This window comes from Oncorhynchus keta, chromosome 3 (genome assembly GCF_023373465.1).
Source record: "Oncorhynchus keta strain PuntledgeMale-10-30-2019 chromosome 3, Oket_V2, whole genome shotgun sequence".
Taxonomy (NCBI): Eukaryota; Metazoa; Chordata; class Actinopteri; order Salmoniformes; family Salmonidae; genus Oncorhynchus; species Oncorhynchus keta.
The window spans coordinates 8,432,526-8,453,048 of record NC_068423.1 but is presented as its reverse complement, the minus strand read 5'-3'; the positions used below and the strand labels follow the sequence as shown (position 1 = coordinate 8,453,048).

Sequence of the window (20,523 nt, the reverse complement as noted above, 5' to 3'; positions counted from 1 at the left end):
TTTTATTTAATTACTTGAAATATGGGTATACGGTTGGAAGTCGGAAGTTTACATACACTTAGGTTGGAGTCATTAAAACTTGTTTTTCAACCACTCCACAAATTTCTTGTTAACAAACTATAGTTTTGGCAAGTCGGTTAGGACATCTACTTTGTGCGTGACAAGTGATTTTTCCAACAATTGTTTAGACATATTATTTCACTTATAATTCACGGTCACAATTCCAGTGGGTCAGAAGTTTACATACACCAAGTTGACTGTGCCTTTAAACAACTTGGAAAATGATGTCGTGGCTTTAGAAGCTTCTGATAGGCTAATTGACATAATTGGAGGTGTACCTGTGGATGTACACTGCTCAAAAAAATAAAGGGAACACTAAAATAACACATCCTAGATCTGAATGAATGAAATATTCTTAAATACTTTTTTCTTTACATAGTTGAATGTGCTGACAACAAAATCACACAAATGATCAATGGAAATCAAATTTATCAACCCATGGAGGTCTGGATTTGGAGTCACACTCAAAATTAAAGTGGAAAACCACACTACAGGCTGATCCAACTTTGATGTCCTTAAAACAAGTCAAAATGAGGCTCAGTAGTGTGTGTGTGGCCTCCACGTGCCTGTATGACCTCCCTACAACGCCTGGGCATGCTCCTGGTGAGGTGGCGGATGGTCTCCTGAGTGATCTCCTCCCAGACCTGGACTAAAGCATCTTCCAACTCCTGGACAGTCTGTGGTGCAACGTGGCGTTGGTGGATGGAGCGAGACATGATGTCCCAGATGTGCTCAATTGGACTAGGTCTGGGGAACGGGCGGGCCAGTCCATAGCATCAATGCCTTCCTCTTGCAGGAACTGCTGACACACTCCAGCCACATGAGGTCTAGCATCGTCTTGCATTAGGAGAAACCCAGGGCCAACCGCACCAGCATATGGTCTCACAAGGGGTCTGAGGATCTCATCTCGGTACCTAATGGCAGTCAGGCTACCTCTGGCGAACACATGGAGGGCTGTGTGGCCCCCCCAAAGAAATGCCACCCCACACTATGACTGACCCACCGCCAAACCGGTCATGCTGGAGGATGTTGCAGGCAGCAGAACATTCTCCACGGCGTCTCCAGACTGTCACGTCTGTCACATGTGCTCAGTGTGAACCTGCTTTCATCTGTGAAGAGCACAGGGCTCCCCAGTGGCAAATTTGCCAATCTTGGTGTTCTCTGGAAAATGCCAAACGTCCTGCACGGTGTTGGGCTGTAAGCACCACCCCCACCTGTGGACGTCGGGCCCTCATATACCACCACCCTCATGGAGTCTGTTTCTGACCGTTTGAGCAGACACATGCACATTTGTGGCCTGCTGGAGATCATTTTGCAGGGCTCTGGCAGTGCTCCTCCTGCTCCTCCTTGCACAAAGGCGGAGGTAGCGGTCCTGCTGCTGGGTTGTTGCCCTCCTACGGCCTCCTCCACGTCTCCTGATGTACTGGCCTGTCTCCTGGTAGCGCCTCCATGCTCTGGACACTACGGTGACAGACACAGCAAACCTTCTTGCCACAGCTCGCATTGACGTGCCATCCTGGATGAGCTGCACTACCTGAGCCACTTGTGTGGGTTGTAAGACTCCGTCTCATGCTACCACTAGAGTGAAAGCACCGCCAGCATTCAAAAGTGACCAAAACATCAGCCAGGAAGCATAGGAACTGAGAAGTGGTCTGTGGTCACCACCTGCAGAACCACTCCTTTATTGGGGGTGTCTTGCTAATTGCCTATAATTTCCACCTGTTGTCTATTCCATTTGCACAACAGCATGTGAAATTTATTGTCAATCAGTGTTGCCTTCCTAAGTGGACAGTTTGATTTCACAGAAGTGTGATTGACTTGGAGTTAGTTACATTGTGTTGTTTAAGTGTTCCCTTTATTTTTTGAGCAGTGTATTTCAAGGCCTACCTTAACTCAGTGCCTCTTTGCTTGACATCATGGGAAAATCAAAAGAAATAAGCCAAGACCTCAGAAAAAAAATGTGTTGACCTCCACAAGTCTGGTTCATCCTTGGGAGCAATTTCCAAATGCCTGAAGGTACCACGTTCATCTCTACAAACAATAGTATACAAGTATAAATACCATGGGACCACGCAGCCGTCATACCTCTCAGGAAGGAGACGCGTTCTGTCTCCTGGAGATGAACGTACTTTGGTGTGAAAAGTGCAAATAATCCCAGAACAGCAGCAAAGGACCTTGTGAAGATGCTGGAGGAAACAGGTACAAAAGTATCTATATCCACAGTAAAACGAGTCCTATATTGACATAACCTGAAAGGCCGCGCAGCAAGGAAGAAGCCACTGCTCCAAAACCGCCATAAAAAGCAAGACCGGTTTGCAACTGCACATGGGGACAAAGATCGTATTTTTTGGAGAAATGTCCTCTGATCGGATGAAACAAAAATAGTGTTTTTGCTTTCAGCAAGCAAAATAATAAGTCACAAGTATGTCGGATAATAGCCCACTGATAGCATGACGGTTTACCCGTTTGTGTCGCCAATACGTAAAGAGAAAGTGTTTACAGCTCCTTCCCCCACTAAGACTCCTGTGGATGGGAAAGAGATTGTAATTTTCCTTGTGCATGCCTTCTCGTTTCCCATTGTCTAGGAAGTCTATTGGTGGTGGGGTAGGTTTCTAAAAAGCAACTGAAATCACAAAAAGTGTCTGGACGCTTCTATAACATGCCATTTACATGGAAAATAGAAATGTTACATTTTTCACACAAATCCATTAATGTTAATATGAGAGAAGCGCCAGATCTCAAATTAGGATTCAGCCCTTCATAAATAGCCACTAATATATATGCATATACAGCAGTGATGAACACCAATGAAATACTAATCATAACCCAATAGGAAGAGGAAGGAACACATGCATAACCGTGACAGAAATTGACACAAAAAGTGTGACTGAATCTCTTTTTAATAAAATAGAAAATTCATACGTTTTTGTTTTTCCATTACATTTAAGAAAGAAAAAAATGCTTAAGAATATTGTGACACGCTCAGCTGTTCAGTGGTTGATCTGGAGTGAGAAAAGAGCCAGCAAACACAAGGAAAACGAGTACATACATGTATATGTACATACACATACATTATGAATGAAAAAAAAAAAAAATACAAATTTGTACACAAATTGTGCCACTGGTAAAATGTACTGGCCGTTGAATCATTCTATTTAAATCAGGCCGATGGACAGAGAGAGAAAGACGCACTAACGCAAATCTCCAAAAGAAATATTAAATCGGCTTGCTGAAACGTAACTTAAATGTACAAAGAAAAAGCGTCATTACCCAGCAGAGGTTTACATTTGGTAGTGAAATGACTTGGTGAATTCAGAAAAGAGCCCAGCTACTGTAATACACCCACCCACTATTAATACTGTAATACACCCACCCTAGTCATGTAAAGTAAACTGTCAAATATTTGAATATATAAAAACAACATTAGGTTCTGCCAAACAAATCCAACATTTCATGGACCGTATCATTCAAATGGATACTCCGAACAAAACTAGTTTTATTTCTTAGAGGATAAGAATTCCTACTGTTAAAAGATAACAGGGGTCGAAGTGGACTTATTGCTTTATAAATGGCTTTATAAAGGGTTAGAATCATTGGGGGGAAGAGAGCAGAATAAACCTAGGTCATTTCACCACCGTGTGAAAGTAAAAAGCCTCCTGGACAGTGCAGTAACGATCTAGCAACATACACCATAGTACAATCATGTGTTACTCTGCAAACCAGAGTTAAATATGAAGAAGATTTTAGCTAGGAGACCCTGGTGTTTCCGGGTCCACAGAGTTTGTTTGTTTGGTTCAAAATTGTTGAATTTTCTACGAGCAGTTGCTTCACAGCCCAAAGACCGTAGCGAGAAGCAAAGTCCCACTAAAAACAATTACTTGCCATAATGATGCCAATTAAACTGTGCTGTGCGTTAATAGCGTCAGTCCGGTAGCGTTGCAGGACTTGCATTTCCACCCTTTTTTTTACATATTGACATTTTGTAACCTGAGGAGAAAACCTCTACCATCAACATGGATGAGAAAAATGGTATAAAACAAATGCCATGTTATTTGCATTGTTGTGCCTTTTGAACCAATTGGAGCAGAAAATAAAAAAAACTTCACTTTGAAATCAAAAGTGAACTTTGCACTGTGTACTAGGAAACATAATATTGCAATTAAAATGACACATTGCACAAATAGTTAACTCAACTTCGAATGCCAAATGGTTTTGTTTGTATTATATATATATATATATTTTACAATGGACCATAGTCACGTCATAATGAGAGCTTATTTTGAAGGGCCCCGTGTTTTGCAAAAACGTGACACGCTTGGATTTTTAGCCTTTTATTTAAAGCTTTAACATCAAACTGTCCACTTGTTCTTTTTATATGTCAGATGATCCAGCATCATCCTCAGACAATAGCTTTCATTTCTGGTGCAATTCTCATTTCTGGATAAGGCTTCAAATACAGGTTTAAATCTCGCTATGACACATGAGTGCGCAAAACATAGGGCCTTATCATTTGGTCAATGTGGTTCTAACTTGTGTTCCAAAGTAATTAATGGTCAAGGTTCGGGCACTGCATTCAAGTAAAACATTAGTAATCCTTTAGAAGTTAGGTCCCATTTTACAATAAGTGTTCCTAATGACCATCCATGGTAGTTACATAGGCAGGTACAATGTTATTGCAGTGCAGGCCTATGTACTGTATTGTTTGAGTACTTCCATAAGTCAGGCTTGTTTGCGGTCGTTTAAAAATCGTAATATTTGTAATTACACAAACGCAAACAAATTGTGGCTAAACCTCTCGTGCAAATTATTTTTGAGGTACTTGTAAATACTTTGAAATTGAGAACGTCACTAACCATGTGTACCCACAGTAATTTATTACACTGTTTTTGTAAGTGCTATACTATTAGGGACACTTATTGTAAAGTTAGACCAGAAATCATATACAATCGAAAATACAAATAAAAAGGTTTAAGGATTTAACTATATATCCATATCCCTCCTTCACTATTTTATAAATTCATGATAAAAATAAAAAAAGTTTTTTTTCATAGATACTGATCCTTCAATCACTTAACCCATCCACCTTAAACCACAAACAGACTAAAAACAGCAGTCTCCCCCTATAACGCTCATTGACATCATCCCAACATTCTTCCGACACTCACCATCAAATTATCACAACCACCTTATCTTCTCCTCCTCCCCCCCCCTGGTTCTGATTCTCCTCTCCAGATCTACAGGTCCTTCTTGGTCTGGCTCTGGTCTGTTCTAGAGGGTTCTCTTTGGTCTGGGCAGAGTAGCTGAAGCATGTCCCGCAGGGCCTGCCTGATCTGAGCTCCATACGTGTGGGAACTCTAATAAGAGAGACAGAATAAATCAGCAAGAGAAAGACTAGTCCGAAGAATTGTTTGCTTAGCCAAAATATGTATCCCGTTAATCAACTGCAAAACAAACATTCTCAATTAGCTTAGGAAATGAATAAACGAGGGCATCGTTTAGGTTTGGACATGTGGTGCGAAGATCCTCCATGTGGACCGATCAGTGGTACTCACAGTCTGTGAGCAGGAGTGCTTGCAGGAGATGTGAAAGTTCATCATGTTCTCTCCCATGATGGTGTAGGACACACCGTAACCATCGTCTGCCACCTAGGAAAGACAAGTACATACTTCGCTCTCTTGAAGCACAGCTCTGCACCACAACACAGCTACAGTATACCGGTCTATTACCATGGAGTAGGTTGGCATATGCTATAACATGCCTTGCGCATGGAGGCTTCTGCACGGAACACAATCTTTCTCCAAGTTGAGATGATATGCTCGTTGACAAATAATGTTCTTATGTTGGAAGCATTCTGTTATTCCACCAAGTTTTGCAATTAAAAGGTGTTTGGAGACGAAGATAGAGACCGAGAGGTACTGACCGGGCCAAAGCCTCCGCCACAGGAGATGTACTCTGGGTGGTTGACCATGTCAAACAGCTCCACCTGCTGGACAGGAGTCTGACTGGTGGAGAGATGCCATGGCTCGGACAGCACCTGGAACAACACAGGCAAGGACAGTGTTGTTACTCCACTAAGCTAGACACGTCACCACAGAGATGATCAAACATGGCTGATGTTATAATTAAGTAATAAGGCTTGAGGAGGCGTGGTATATACCACGTCTAAGGGCTGTTCTTAGGCACAACGCTTACCCCGAGGTGCCTTATTGCTATTATAAAACTGGTTGGTTTCCAACATAAATATAACAGGTAACAAGTATTTTTGGGTCATACCTGTGGTATATTGTCTGTTATACACACTGCTGAAATGCTGTTTAAGCCTATCAGAATCCAGGAACCACACTACCCGGTTTATAATACTGTACATAAAACAACGTTGTTGTAACGAAGGCGGTTGCACAAAAGGTGTTTCTGACTACTACCAAATTAATATGTCAGCGCAGATTTTTCTCTGATTATAATTACATACCAGTGGTTTTCCGGAACTATTTACTTAAAAAAAAGACTAGCTTCTTATTTTTATATAATATAATATATATAATGGATAGAATTATTATATAAAAGTGAATTATTTATTTGTGTAAGACAGAAATGCTTAAAAAAAAAAGAACAGAGCCACGTCGTATGGAATCAACATTTTATTACAGAAAAGCAAGATGCCAAAAAAACACACCTCTTTCAGGAAGGGAGAGTCCACCCCAAGGTATTTGGAGACCACATAGAGACAGAAGAGGTGCCTGTCGATGCCGGCGCCAGTCATGGCATGTTTGTACAGGTTCTGGTGCTTCTCTGAGGCTTGGCGGAGAAGTCTCCTGCACACCTCTACCCCCTGGTGGACATTAGAGGGGGGAGAGCGAGCGGGAGAGCGAGCGGGACAGAGAGAGAAAAGGGTAAAGAGAGAGCGAGAGAGATGAGGGAGAGCAATAGGGTACGTTTTATGAGAAAGTATTCAGAGTAAGATCACATGCTCCCTACCTCTCCTCCCTCCAGGGCTTTGATGAAGGCACAGCTTTCATTGGAGCAGGAGCGCACCGTCTCTGTCCGGCCCTCCCTAAACAGACGGGTCATGGAGGCCTCGTAGGTCAGACAGAACATGCCCCTGTCCTGAGAGGGGAGTGGGGGAGAAGGATGGGGTTAGAGATTGTAAGGAGGGAACAGAATTGATCATGTTTGAGCAATGATCCTGACGTTTTGGGGGGTTTTGTTTTGTGCTCATTTACTTTGGTTTACATCCTATGTTAAATTTGATTGACTGACTGTCGCTACATTGAAGCCGTACTAAGCTACATAGTGTATGGGTCAACCCCCCACAAAAAAATTAAACAAGTGTGTGTGTAGGTGTATAAATGTTCCTGTCTGCTTTGAGCTGTCCCCTCACCCTGTAGTAGGCCAGCTGAAGGGCCAGCTGGATGTAGGCGTCAGGACTGATGCGGCACTTCTTGATCATGCCCTTGCCAAAGTCCCGGAAAGAGAAGACGTGGAAGTCCACATCGTCGGCCAGCGCCTGGGCCACCGCCAGAGACTGGGAGATCTGCTCCTGACACTGGGACAGAGAGAGGAGGGGAAAAGGCAACACTGGATCTTAAGACCACTGGGTGTCAGAAGAAGAGTTTAGCGCATGGCCATTGAGATGTACATGTATATACACTGATGGGAAGATCACTTGTGTTCTCATTGGAATTACACATTCGTCTTATGCATGCTTGACGCGTTATGAAATGAACGATTAAAAACATGGGTATTACAATGTCCAGAAAATATTCCTATAGGCAATGAGAGATTTTCAAATGAGGTGAATGGATAATTAAAAGGAGAGAACAGATAACTCAAATAATAGACAGATAATTGGATGGATGAATAAATGAAAGAAAGATGGATGGGTGGTTCACCTCTGGGTTGATGTCCCAGCTCAGTCTCTGAGGTCGGGGTAGAGAGGCATCCACCTCTCCCTTACAATGGCCCTCTTCATTGTACCCCAGCTGGAAACTGTCTGTTGCCAACACATACTGAAAACAGACAGACAATTAGCTGAGAAAAATACATGAATTCACTTATTTACTCAGTACAGGTTATTTATATACAGTGGGGCAAAAAAGTATTTAGTTTCCCACCAATTGTGGAAGTTCTCCCACTTGTAATTTTCATCATAGGTACACTTCAACTATGACAGACAAAATGAGAATAAAGAAATCCAGAAAATCACATTGTAGGATTTTTAATACATTTATTTGCAAATTATGGTGGAAAATAAGTATTTGGTTACCTACAAACAAGCAAGATTTCTGGCTCTCACAGACCTGTAACTTCTTCTTTAAGAGGCTCCTCTGTCCTCCACTTGTTACCTGTTTTAATGGCACCTGTTTGAACCTGTTATCAGTATAAAAGACACCTGTCCACAACCTCAAACAGTCACACTCCAAACTCCACTATGGCCAAGACCAAAGAGCTGTCAAAGGACACCAGAAACAAAATTGTAGACCTGCACCAGGCTGGGAAGACTGAATCTGCAATAGGTAAGCAGCTTGGTTTGAAGAAGTCAACTGTGGGAGCAATTATTAGGAAATGGAAGACATACAAGACCACTGATCATCTCCCTCGATCTGGGGCTCCACACAGGATCTCACCCCGTGGGGTCAAAATGATCACAAGAGCGGTGAGCAAAAATCCCAGAACCACACGGGGGGGCCTAGTGAATGACCTGCAGAGAGCTGGGACCAAAGTAACAAAGCCTACCATCAGTAACACACTACACCGCCAGGGACTCAAATCCTGCAGTGCCAGATGTGTCCCCCCCTGCTTAAGCCAGTACATGTCTAGGCCCATCTGAAGTTTGCTAGAGAGCATTTGGATGATCCAGAAGAAGATTGGGAGAATGTCATATGGTCAGAGGAAACCAAATTATAACTTTTTGGTAAAAACTCAACTCGTCGTGTTTGGAGGACAAAGAATGCTGAGTTGCATCCAAAGAACACCATACCTACTGTGAAGCATGGGGGTGGAAACATCATGCTTTGGGGCTGTTTTTCTGCAAAGGGACCAGGACGACTGATCCGTGTAAAGGAAAGAATGAATGGGGTCATGTATCGTGAGATTTTGAGTGAAAACCTCCTTCCATTAGCAAGGGCATTGAAGATGAAACGTGGCTGGGTCTTTCAGCATGACCCCAATGATCCCAAACACACCACCCGGGCAACGAAGGAGTGGCTTCGTAATAATCATTTCAAGGTCCTGGAGTGGCCCAGCCAGTCTCCAGATCTCAACCCCATAGAAAATCTTTGGAGGGAGTTGAAAGTCCGTGTTGCCCAGCAGCAGCCCTAAAAACATCACTGCTCTAGAGGAGATCTGCATGGAGGAATAGGCCAAAATACCAGCAACAGTGTGTGAAAACCTTGTGAAGACTTACAGAAAACATTTGACCTCTGTCATTGCCAACAAAGGGTATATAACAAAGTATTGAGATAAACTTTTGTTATTGACCAAATACTTACTTTCCACCATAATTTGCAAATAAATTCATTAAAAAATCCTACAATGTGATTTTCTGGATTTTGTTTCTAATTTTGTCTGTTTCCCTCTAATCAGGGACTGATTTAGACCTGGGACACCATGTGTGTGCAATTAATTATCAGGTAGAACAGAAAACCAGCAGGCTCTGGACCTCGTAGAGTAAGACTTGAGTACCCCTGGTATATACATTGTACAAACATTTGGAATATATTTATACATAAAAAAATCTTTCCCTAAGAGGTCTGCTAATTTTTCTGTATATTCATATATTTATAGTTATACAGTGCATTCGGGAAAGTATTCAGACCCCTTAACTTTTTCCACGTTGTTACATTACAGCCTTATTCTGAAATGGATTAAATCAAGTTTTTCCTGAGCAATATACACACAATATCCAATAATGACAAAGCAATAACAGGCTAAACTTTTTTTGCAAATGTATTAAAAATAAACATACCTTATTTACTTAAGTATTAAGACCCTTTGCTATGAGACTCGACATTGACCTCAGGTGCATCCTGTTTCCATTGAACATCCTTGAGATGTTTCTACAAGTTAATTGGAGTCCACCTGTGGTAAATTCAATTGAATGGACATGATTTGGAAAGGCACACACCTGTCCATATAAGGTCCCACAGTTGACAGTGCATATCAGAGCAACAACAAGCCACGAGGTCGAAGGAAATGTCTGTAGAGCACCGAGACAGGATTGTGTTGAGGCACAAATCTGGGGAAGGGTACCAAAACATTTCTGAAACATTGAAGGTCCCAAGAACATCACTCTTAAATGGAAGAAGTTTGGAACCACTGAGACGCCTCCTGGAGCTGGCCGCCCTGCTAAAATGAGCAATCGGGGAAGGGCCTTGGTCAGTGAGGTGACCAAGAATTCGATGGTCACTCTGACAGAGCTCCAGAGTTCCTCTGTGGAGATGTGAGAAACATCCAAAAGGACAACCAGCACTCCACCAATCAGGTCTATATGGTAGAGTGGCAAGACGGAAGCCACTCCTCAGTAAAAGGCACATGACAGCCCGCTTGGAGTTTGCCAAAAGGCACCTAAAGACTCTCAGACCATGAGAAACAAGATTCTCTGGTCTGTTGAAACCAAGATTTAACTCTTTGGCCTGAATGCCAAGCGCCACGTTTGGAGGAAACCTGGCACCATCCGTACGGTGAAGCATGGTGGTGGCGTCATCATGCTGTGAGGATGTTTTTCAGCGGCAGGGACTGGGAGACTAATCAGGATTGAGGCAAAGATGAACTGAGCAAAGGCACAGAGAGATCCTTGATAAAAAATCTGCGCTCAGGACCTCAGACACAGCCAAGACAACGCAAGAGTGGCTTCGGGACAAGTCTCTGAATGTCCTTGAGTGGTCCAGCCAGAGCCCGGACTTGAAACCGATCGAACATCTCTGGAGAGACTTTAAAATAGCTGTGCAGCAACGCTCCCCATTCAACCTGACAGAGCTTGAGAGGATCTGCTGAGAAGAATGAGTGAAACTCCCCAAATACAGGTATGACAAGCTTGTAGAGTCCCACCCAAAAAGACTCGAGGCTGTAATTGCTGCCAAAGGAGCTTCAACAAAGTACTGAGTAAAGGGTATGAATACTTATGTAAATGTGATATTTTACTATTTTATGTGTAATAAATTGGCACATTTTCTAAAAACCTGTTTTTGCTTTGTCGTTAAGGGGTATTTCGTGTACATTGCGGACAGGAAAAAAAATATTGAATCAATTTTAGAATAAGGCTATAACGTAACAAAATGTGGAAAAAGACAAGGGGGTCTGAATACTTTCCAAAGGCACTGTATGTTATGTCTTACCTCCCATAAGTGTGCTACCACCGGTGCATCGGCCCATGAGTGCTCAGCATTCAGACCGATCTTCCCGTTTTTATAGATCACAACGGAGAATGACTTGTCAAACCACCTGGCAAAAAGAAACGACAGTGTGCACAACTTTGATAACCGGCACCAACTCCGACAAGGGTAGAACCATGGGAGTGATTGAGGAGGATAGACCTTATTTCATTGGGGTATTAAAGGAAAAGAATGAATGAAACAGGCTTTGTGGCAAGTGTGCCCTCTATCCATCTCTATGGTTGGAAATAAGCTTTATTTTTTAAAAAGGTAACTATGTCGTGACAACCATTAGTCTGGATGACTTACCTGTCGTAACACTTCCCGTGGAGCAGGGACTTCGCGTAACGGTCCAGACTAGCAGCTGGGTCTTCTCCCATCATGCCTTGCTCGTCATCGTCCAAGGTCACAAAGAACGCTGCTTTCTCGATGCAGTCGAGTGACCGCTTGTTCACTCCCAAGCTGAAGTATTCCTTCCTGGCCTTGGCCCAGGGAATTCTAAGAAACCAAATGTATTGCTTAGGAGGACAGGTACAGCCAGGCACACAGACCTGGGTCATGTTCAGTAGGTGGAAAACATTTCTAGACGGAGTGAAATCGAGAGGTACTACTAGAACACAGATTTGTCATTTTCCGGTTTTGCTACGGTGTTCCCAACTGAACACAACCCAGATATTTTCCATTGGAGATTTTTTTGAGCCCCTGCTATCAATCAGATGACTGTATATTTTTACCAAAACATCCATGACTCACCTGTCTCCTGCTGTCAGGGCCCCGAGCTTCTCCTCTCCCGGGGAGGGGGGCGACGGGTCATCCAGGATCCTCTGGAGCTGTGACTCGATCTCGCGTGGTGACAGCGGCCGGCTAGACGAGTACATCCTCAGACGGAAGTAGCGCCCCCGGTGGTACACCGCCACATAGTCACTGTCCTGCCAGTGCTGCACCGTGTCTACACAACAGAAAGAGGGAGAGAGAGAGGGGAGAGAGACAGAAAGAGGGAGAGAGAGAGAGAGTTAAATATGGTACAGATGCCTTGGAGCAGATGGACAGGGGCAGAGGGGGCAGAAAGGGAGGGAGACTGACAGCCTACAGAGGAAGGAGAGGTGACTGACTAGAAACTACAGGACCAGCTGCAGACAAGAGAGTTTTCAACATTACCACCATGTAACCATACTACAGGACCTATATTGATATCAGTAATGCCAATGTCAAAAGCGCCACTTGCCCACAGTGTTTTCTGGCTGGAAAATAAGATTGACGACATGCGAAACAAAATTGCCAGAGTAGGGGACATGTCAACATTTTAAAGTCATGACAAAGCAATGATACAGGTCTCAAATGCTGGTCATTGGAGGGCGCTTACATCTGCAAGTTCTTAAAGTAGTTTTAGCTCAAATCAATAGAAAGATTTGGTTTCAGAGTGTGTATTTAGCGAAGGGAAATTAAGTGGTACCAAACCGTTCAGTAGCAAATAATTCCCACCATGAATTAAAGTCCCTAAAATCAGCTTTAAATTACAGTACCAGTCAACACTTGACACACCTACTCATTCAAGGGTTTTTATTTATTTTTACTATTTTCTACATTGTAGGATAATAGTGAAGACATCAAAACTCTGAAATAACACATATGAAATCATGTAGTAACCAACCAAGTGTGAAACAAATCAAAATATAATTTAGATTTTAGATTCTTCAAAGTAACCACCCTTTGCCTTGATGACAAATTGCATTCTCTCAACCAGCTTCACGAGGTAGTCACCTGGAATGCATTTCAATTAACAGGTGTGCCTTGTCAAAAGTTTATTTGTGGAATCTATTTCCTTCTTAATGCGTTTGAGCCAATCAGTTGTGTTGTGACAGGGTAGGGGTGGTATACAGAAGACAGCCCTATTTAGTAAAAGACAAAGTCCATGGTCTATGATGAAACTGGCTCTCATGAAGACCGCCACAGGAAAGGAAGACCCAGAGTTACCTCTGCTGCAGAGGATAAGTTCATTAGAGTTACCCACCTCAGCGAATCGGCAATTAACTGCACCTCAGATTGCAGCCCAAATAAATGCTTCACAGAGTTCAAGTAACAGACACATCTCAACATCAACTGAGTGAATCAGGCCTTGATGGTCGAATTGCTGCAAAGAAACCACTACTAAAGGACATCAATAATAAGAAGAGACTTGCTTGGGCCAAGAAACACGAGCAATAGACAGACCGGTGGAAATCTGTCTTTTGGTCTGATGAGTCCAAATTTGAGATTGTTGGTTACACAGCTGTGTCTTTGTGAGACGCAGAGCAGGTGAACGGATGATCTCCGCAGGAGGAGGTGTGATGGTGCTTTGCTGGTGACAATTTTAGTGATTTATTTAGAATTCAAGGCACACTTAACCAGCACGGCCACCACAGCATTCTGCAGTGATACACCAGCCCATCTGGTTTGCACTTAGTGGGACTATCATTTGTTTTTCAACAGGACAATGACCCAAAATACACCTCGAGCCTGTGTAACGGCTATTTGACCAAGAAGACGAGTGATGAAGTGCTGCATCAGATGACCTGGCCTCCACAATCACCCGACCTCAAACCATTTGAGATGGTTTGGGATGAGTTGGACCACAGAGTGAAGGAAAAGCAGCCAACAAGTGCTCAGCATATATGGGAACTCCTTCAAGACTGTTGGAAAAGCATTCCAGGTGACTACCTCATGAAGCTGATTGAGAGAATGCCAAGAGTGTGCAAAGCTGTCATCAAGGCAAAGGGTGGCTACTTTGAAGAATCTAAAATCTAAACTAAATTATATGATTTATTTAACACTTTTTTGGTTACTACATGATTCCACATGTGTTATTTCATAGTTTTGATGTCTTCACTTCTATTCTACAATGTAGAAAATAGTCAAAATAAAGAAAAACCATTGAATGAGTAGGTGTGTCCAAACTTTTGACTGGTACTGTATATCCAAGTGATTTGTTGATAACTTTTAAAATGTTTCACTACAACAAATTGGGGAGTAATTCCTAGTGAAGAACACTATAATAAAAACAGGCTATATATTGTAATTGTCAACATAAACCAAGCAGGTGGGGAATTATAAAATACTGGACCGATTTATAAAACAAAGGGCTCCTGTTTGTAATCGGGCAAGGGCGTGGTGGTCACCGCGGGGCGGGGACTTTGCAGAGGGATGTCACAACACATGGGAGATACAAGGACAGGGATACTACGTGTGTCCCAAATGGCACCTTGTTCCCCGTGGACCCTGTTCAAAAGTGGCGCACTATATAGGGAAAAGGGTGCCATAGGAGACGCATCCTACATGTATTGAGGAAGTGTTAATACCTGTGATCGTCCCGGGGATTCGACAAGAGTCAAACATCCTCTCAAACTGATAGGAACAGCAAGGGACCGAAGACATCAACAACCACTGAGCGATAGAGGAACCGGGGGAAAAAAAACAAAGAAATATGGGGGAGGATAGAGGAGAGGACACAATGGGACGACAGACGAAAAAAAACAAGGGACCAAGTGAAAGGGGACAGAGGAGGAACAACAGAACAGGTGGGAATAGTGAAAAGGAAAGAGGTGAACGAAAACAAATATAAAGTGGATAGATACAAGAGAAGTCCGTTAGAGGCAAGCCTTTTCCAGAGTGACGGCACAGACAACAGACTAGGAAACAGGACGGATGAGAGACAGTGAAAGATGACAGAGCAGTTTTGTGGCGGACATTTTGTGACTGTGTGAAGTACAAACACCCCTCTCTTCACGAAATGGACAGTGAGACCATATACACATTACTGCAAATGTCCAGTCAGTTATGGTACAGTATGGCAACCCTCTCCAAATAACCGTTCCTCCATGACGAAAGGGGGGCTTTAGTAAAAAAGTTTGGAAAGCACCGTCTTATTTGAATGGCTACTGATATTTACTGCACATTTGTACGGTAAAGCCTATAGATCTGTGTTAATGTGTGCTTTGAACGCGAGGCATGTATTGTACTTTGTACATTTAGGTACTGTGTTCAGAAGTGTGTATTGATGTAGATGACTCTACATGTGTGTTTACCGGTCTCCTCTCCAGGAGTGCGTGTGGTGTTGAACATCCTCTCACACTGAGCTGCACACAGAGGAATGACAGTGCCTGGAACACGACTCTGGGGAGGAACAGGAGGAGAGGGGAGAGGGGGGAGAGCAAGAGAGAGTTCAGAGAGCGAGAGTTCAGACCAGAGAGCGGGCGGGCGAGAGTGCAGACCGGGGAGCGAGCGAGAGTGCAGACCAGAGAGCGAGCGGGCGAGAGTTCAGACCGGGGAGCGAGCGGGCGAGAGTTCAGACCAGGGAGCGAGCGAGAGTTCAGACCAGGGATCGAGCGAGAGTTCAGACCAGGGAGCGAGCGAGAGTTCAGACCGGGGAGCGAGCGAGAGTTCAGACCGGGGAGCGAGCGAGAGTTCAGACCAGGGAGCGAGAGAGCGAGAGTTCAGACCAGGGAGCGAGAGAGCGAGAGTTCAGACCAGGGAGCGAGAGAGCGAGAGTTCAGACCAGGGAGCGAGAGAGCGAGAGTTCAGACCAGGGAGCGAGAGAGCGAGAGTTCAGACCAGGGAGCGAGAGAGCGAGAGTTCAGACCAGGGAGCGAGAGAGCGAGAGTTCAGACCAGGGAGCGAGAGAGCGAGAGTTCAGACCAGGGAGCGAGAGAGCGAGAGTTCAGACCAGGGAGCGAGAGAGCGAGAGTTCAGACCAGGGAGCGAGAGAGCGAGAGTTCAGACCAGGGAGCGAGAGAGCGAGAGTTCAGACCAGGGAGCGAGAGAGCGAGAGTTCAGACCAGGGAGGAGAGCGAGTTCAGACCAGGGAGCGAGAGAGCGAGAGTTCAGACCAGGAGCGAGAGAGCGAGAGTTCAGACCAGGGAGCGAGAGAGTTCAGACCAGCGAGCGAGAGTTCAGACCAGGGAGCGAGCGAGCGAGAGTTCAGACCAGGGAGCGAGCGAGAGTTCAGACCAGGGAGCGAGCGAGCGTTCAGACCAGGGAGCGAGCGAGCGAGAGTTCAGACCAGGGAGCGAGCGAGCGAGAGTTCAGACCAGGGAGCGAGCGAGCGGGAGTTCAGACCAGGGAGCGATTGAGAGAGAGTTCAGACCAGGGAGCGAGCGAGAGAGAGTTCAGACCAGGGAGCGAGCGAGAGAGAGTTCAGACCAGGGAGCGAGCGAGAGAGAGTTCAGACCAGAGAGTTCAGACCAGGGAGCGAGCGAGCGAGAGTTCAGACCAGGGAGCGAGCGAGCGAGAGTTCAGACCAGGGAGCGAGCGAGAGAGAGTTCAGACCAGGGAGCGAGCGAGAGAGAGTTCAGACCAGGGAGCGAGCGAGAGAGAGTTCAGACCAGGGAGCGAGCGAGAGAGAGTTCAGACCAGGGAGCGAGCGAGAGAGAGTTCAGACCAGGGAGCGAGAGAGAGTTCAGACCAGGGAGCGAGAGAGAGTTCAGACCAGGGAGCGAGAGAGAGTTCAGACCAGGGAGCGAGAGAGAGCGAGAGTTCAGACCAGAGGGAGAAGGACAGGAAAAGAAAAGAGAGAGAAAGGCCAAGGGAAGGTACAGAGTGTGGGGGTAGGGAGGAGAGATGGTGATGGTATGAGACCATGAGAGGGAATGGGTTTCAAACAAACTGGAAAATTAAACCAAAGGACACTTCAAACCTCTACACACAGAAGGAGCTAAAAAAAACTGGATGGATGGATTGATGCAGCTTACACACATGAACATGGTCAGTCCACACCAGCACACACTCAACATGTACACAGACAAACACACACGGAATGAGTTCATACTCAACACATCTCTCCTATTTCGGTACGTATTTGAAAGGAAATCGCAATAAAAACACCTCATTATGAAAACATGTCAACACCTTGGTACAGGCCCCTGCTCATATGTAAAAATGAGTTCAGAGGACTCGTTGATTAGGGGTGTGCCGACATGGCCATACTCGCATTCGTAATCTAATCCGGAGGTTGTCAGTTGATAGTCAGAACGGAAGAAACTGAAGTGTTTTAATATGCCTAAATAGATGTTGGCAAAATACCTCCCTGCACGTTCTCACTGCAAAGAAAACCCCTGCAGATTAGGAGCAGGTGTGCGCGTGTCCTCAAGCTTGCGGCCACTCAGTCGGAATGGGCACCAACATTTCATATTTCCCCTACCCTTGCCCATCTGGTTAGATATTATGTACATTGATAGCTTGATAGCAAGTGCCCTTCGCCATGGGATTTATCATAGTAGCGGGCCGCAGCAATCTAAATGATCAGACCGAAAACATGCGAGGAAAACATCGGGTGAAATTATGAAGCGAGTGGGCGGAGGAATACAGCTTCATTCTATCCAATCAGAGCAGCAGGATCAACATACAGCCCGCCCTTATCTTTACAGACAGGGAAACTAGCCCATTGTTATTTAGACCATGCACGTGACTGACTGACTGACTGACATGAGAAATATGCTTGCGGGAACTCCAAAAATATATATATTCTGATTACGGATATTTTTTTAAAAATATATAAAAATACTCGGATCATAATCGTAACCAGAAAAGTGCCCATATCCGTTGCGATACCTCTTTTGTCCGACTACTCGGCACACCCCTAGTTTTGATGTCAAATAAAGCTTTCTGATTAGTGCACCAAACCTATCGCGATCACACAGCAGCCATCGAGGCAGTACTTTCATGAATTATACATGGTATTCACTGAACAATGCATGCTATTCAAAGGCAAATGGTATTTTCATGCATAGGGCTCAGGGTTTTTCCACTGGGCATCAAAATGGATGAAAACAGACAGAAATAGGGAGGGCTATCTGGACTTCCCAAAAAATAAATATATATATATATATTATAAAACGGTTTAAAACTTTTTTCATTGCGTGCCCTAATGAATATGGCCCAGGTTAAACTTGAGCCCCTATCACACGCTAATGGTGGAGGTTGACCGGTTGTTGAACTCACAGGCTTGAGCTCCTCTCTGTTGAGTTTCCTGCGGTACATGAGGAAGGCATGAAGGCTGTTGCCTGCTCTGGCAGCCTGGATGGGGGTGGGCGTCACATACAAGAAGTCCTGGGGAGAGAGAGTGCGTATGAGAGAGGGAGGAGGTGCCATTTTGACAACGCAGATCAGCATTGCTAAGTGGCAAACCAGAGAATACTATTAGTATGTGAAACACCTTCCCCTTTTCCACAAAAGGTAGGCAATGATTTATTTGAGAGCATTTCAAGTTTATCAAGTGCTTTTGGACTGTAGGGCCGCTGTTATGCTTCCAAAATGTCACCCATAGAGAAATAGATATGTTGTTTAACCTTTCCATACGCAAGTTCCAAATATCTCTAACGGTCACCCCCAGCGCGAGTTGTTTTATGCACGTGATGTCAGAATGCACACTCTGTTCCAAAACGGGATTGTTACGCAACAGGACAGTTAACGCGCTGCCTGCTAATTATCTATAGGCTGTGTTTCAACATGTTAGAAAATAATTAGAAATTGACAAGTTGTATTTCTAACGACGAATTTTGAGGGTTGTTTCGCCTCATTAATTCACATAGAAATAGCCCAGTTCAGTGTTGCAGACAATTTATGATAGAGGCTTTACGGAGCCAGACAAAACTTCCCTCGTCGAGGAGAGCCCTTCCCCATTTCTTCCGCACATCAAGTATGCAGACATTTGCGAAGTCTTGCACAAACTGGCACATTTTCTGGCTGGCACTCGCATTGCCTCCATTGTTGTTTTCCTTATAAAGAAAAACTTTGGACATGTGAGTGTTCCTATCAAAGTAAGTGCCTGATTTTCTGTATATCATGTGGTCGTGTCTACTGTAGCATGAAGTATGTAAGTATGGAGCATAATGTTTTACAGTTTTATTCACATGTTTTCAAGTACTGGTGACAAATAATGCATTATGATAATTGCATAGATTGTAATGGACACCATTGATGTTGTACTGAAGGCTGTACTGATTATAATGAGCTAATGCTAAGCTATTTGCCAGCTATGTGTGGCGCCATGTTTGTTGACATTATACAATGCATTCTTGGTGTCACGTAAACATCTGTCAGACCAAAGATGTTATAATGAGGTGAAGGAATGGTTCACTCATCTTTCGGGAACACTTCCGGAAGTGAATGAAGGGAAGTGAATGATCATAAACTACACACCCCTTCAACATGCATACTGCAAACAGAACAAACTCATCTAGTCTCCTCTTATCATCTTTGGTTGACGCGAAAAACAAACATGGCGGCGCGCACAAACTACCCATCACCGGATTACTTTTCTAGAAAGTGTTTTCCTACATTTTATCAATCAATGTTAAGCTCAGCCGTGATGTGATGAATTATAAATAGTAATCGCTATTAGCTCATTCATATTGTGGTTTCCGTCAGCTGAGGGTTCTCTAAATATGACCGCTTGTGTTACGTCAACATTTCCTCAGTTAGCGCTAGGACAAATGTAGCTTACATTTTCCAGTTTGGATGATTGTGTTATGCTGTTGCTACTTCTGTGAATGTCTGATCATTGCATCAAAAAATAAACTTGGCACATTCAGGACATAACTTTGTAAGGACTGCGTTTGTGCAAAAATAGTTCATTGAAAAATCAGCGTGGCTAGCTCAAATGCTGACTGTTGCATCAATCGAAAATGGACCTTCTAAATAAACGTTCTAATCAAACCGGTTTGAGCGTACGATCCAGGGACCCCTGTAGAATGATCACACCCATTTGTTGGGTTAAAGGTTAAATGGACCAAACCGCAGTCATCGTTCAAGTAGAATAGGGAATCATGTTTGCTCTATTTGTTACATTTCTACCTGCAACGCTGTGAACGTTTCACCTCACTGAACACACCTCCACTATTAGGAGACAGAACATGGGGAGTAGTCGATGATTTGTTGATACGTACCATGCCGTAGTAGTTGCTGTTGACCATGATAGGGCTCCGTCCTCTCAGGTAGATGTACTCCTCCCACCAGTCGCTCACCTAAAAGGGAACAACACACCCCCAGGGTCGTGTTCAGTCGACACAAAATGGACAACGGTAAGGTAGGTACCATCTGAAGTTGTCCCAATAGAAAATGG

General features: G+C 44.1%; 1 protein-coding gene across 2 annotated transcripts in view; it reads right to left on the bottom strand.

The window, feature by feature from the left end:
* Positions 1–2,942: 2,942 nt before the first annotated feature.
* Positions 2,943–20,523, bottom strand: part of LOC118364961 (carnitine O-palmitoyltransferase 1, liver isoform-like) — a 44,906-nt gene continuing 27,325 nt past the window's right edge. Inside the window, exons 7-19 of one of the 2 annotated variants that reach the window (XM_052488090.1) lie at positions 20,348–20,425; positions 18,402–18,509; positions 14,765–14,849; positions 12,183–12,378; positions 11,739–11,927; positions 11,394–11,499; positions 7,950–8,066; positions 7,439–7,603; positions 7,036–7,164; positions 6,734–6,889; positions 5,981–6,094; positions 5,613–5,705; positions 2,943–5,414 (exon numbers count right to left, since the gene is read on the bottom strand). In XM_052488090.1, the coding sequence (XP_052344050.1) occupies positions 5,295–5,414; positions 5,613–5,705; positions 5,981–6,094; positions 6,734–6,889; positions 7,036–7,164; positions 7,439–7,603; positions 7,950–8,066; positions 11,394–11,499; positions 11,739–11,927; positions 12,183–12,378; positions 14,765–14,849; positions 18,402–18,509; positions 20,348–20,425 (1,656 nt within the window). In that variant the 3' untranslated portion in view covers positions 2,943–5,294. Of the gene's footprint in view, positions 5,415–5,612; positions 5,706–5,980; positions 6,095–6,733; positions 6,890–7,035; positions 7,165–7,438; positions 7,604–7,949; positions 8,067–11,393; positions 11,500–11,738; positions 11,928–12,182; positions 12,379–14,764; positions 14,850–15,490; positions 15,579–18,401; positions 18,510–20,347; positions 20,426–20,523 lie in introns of both variants that reach the window. The other variant, XM_052488088.1, reaches the window with a different exon arrangement.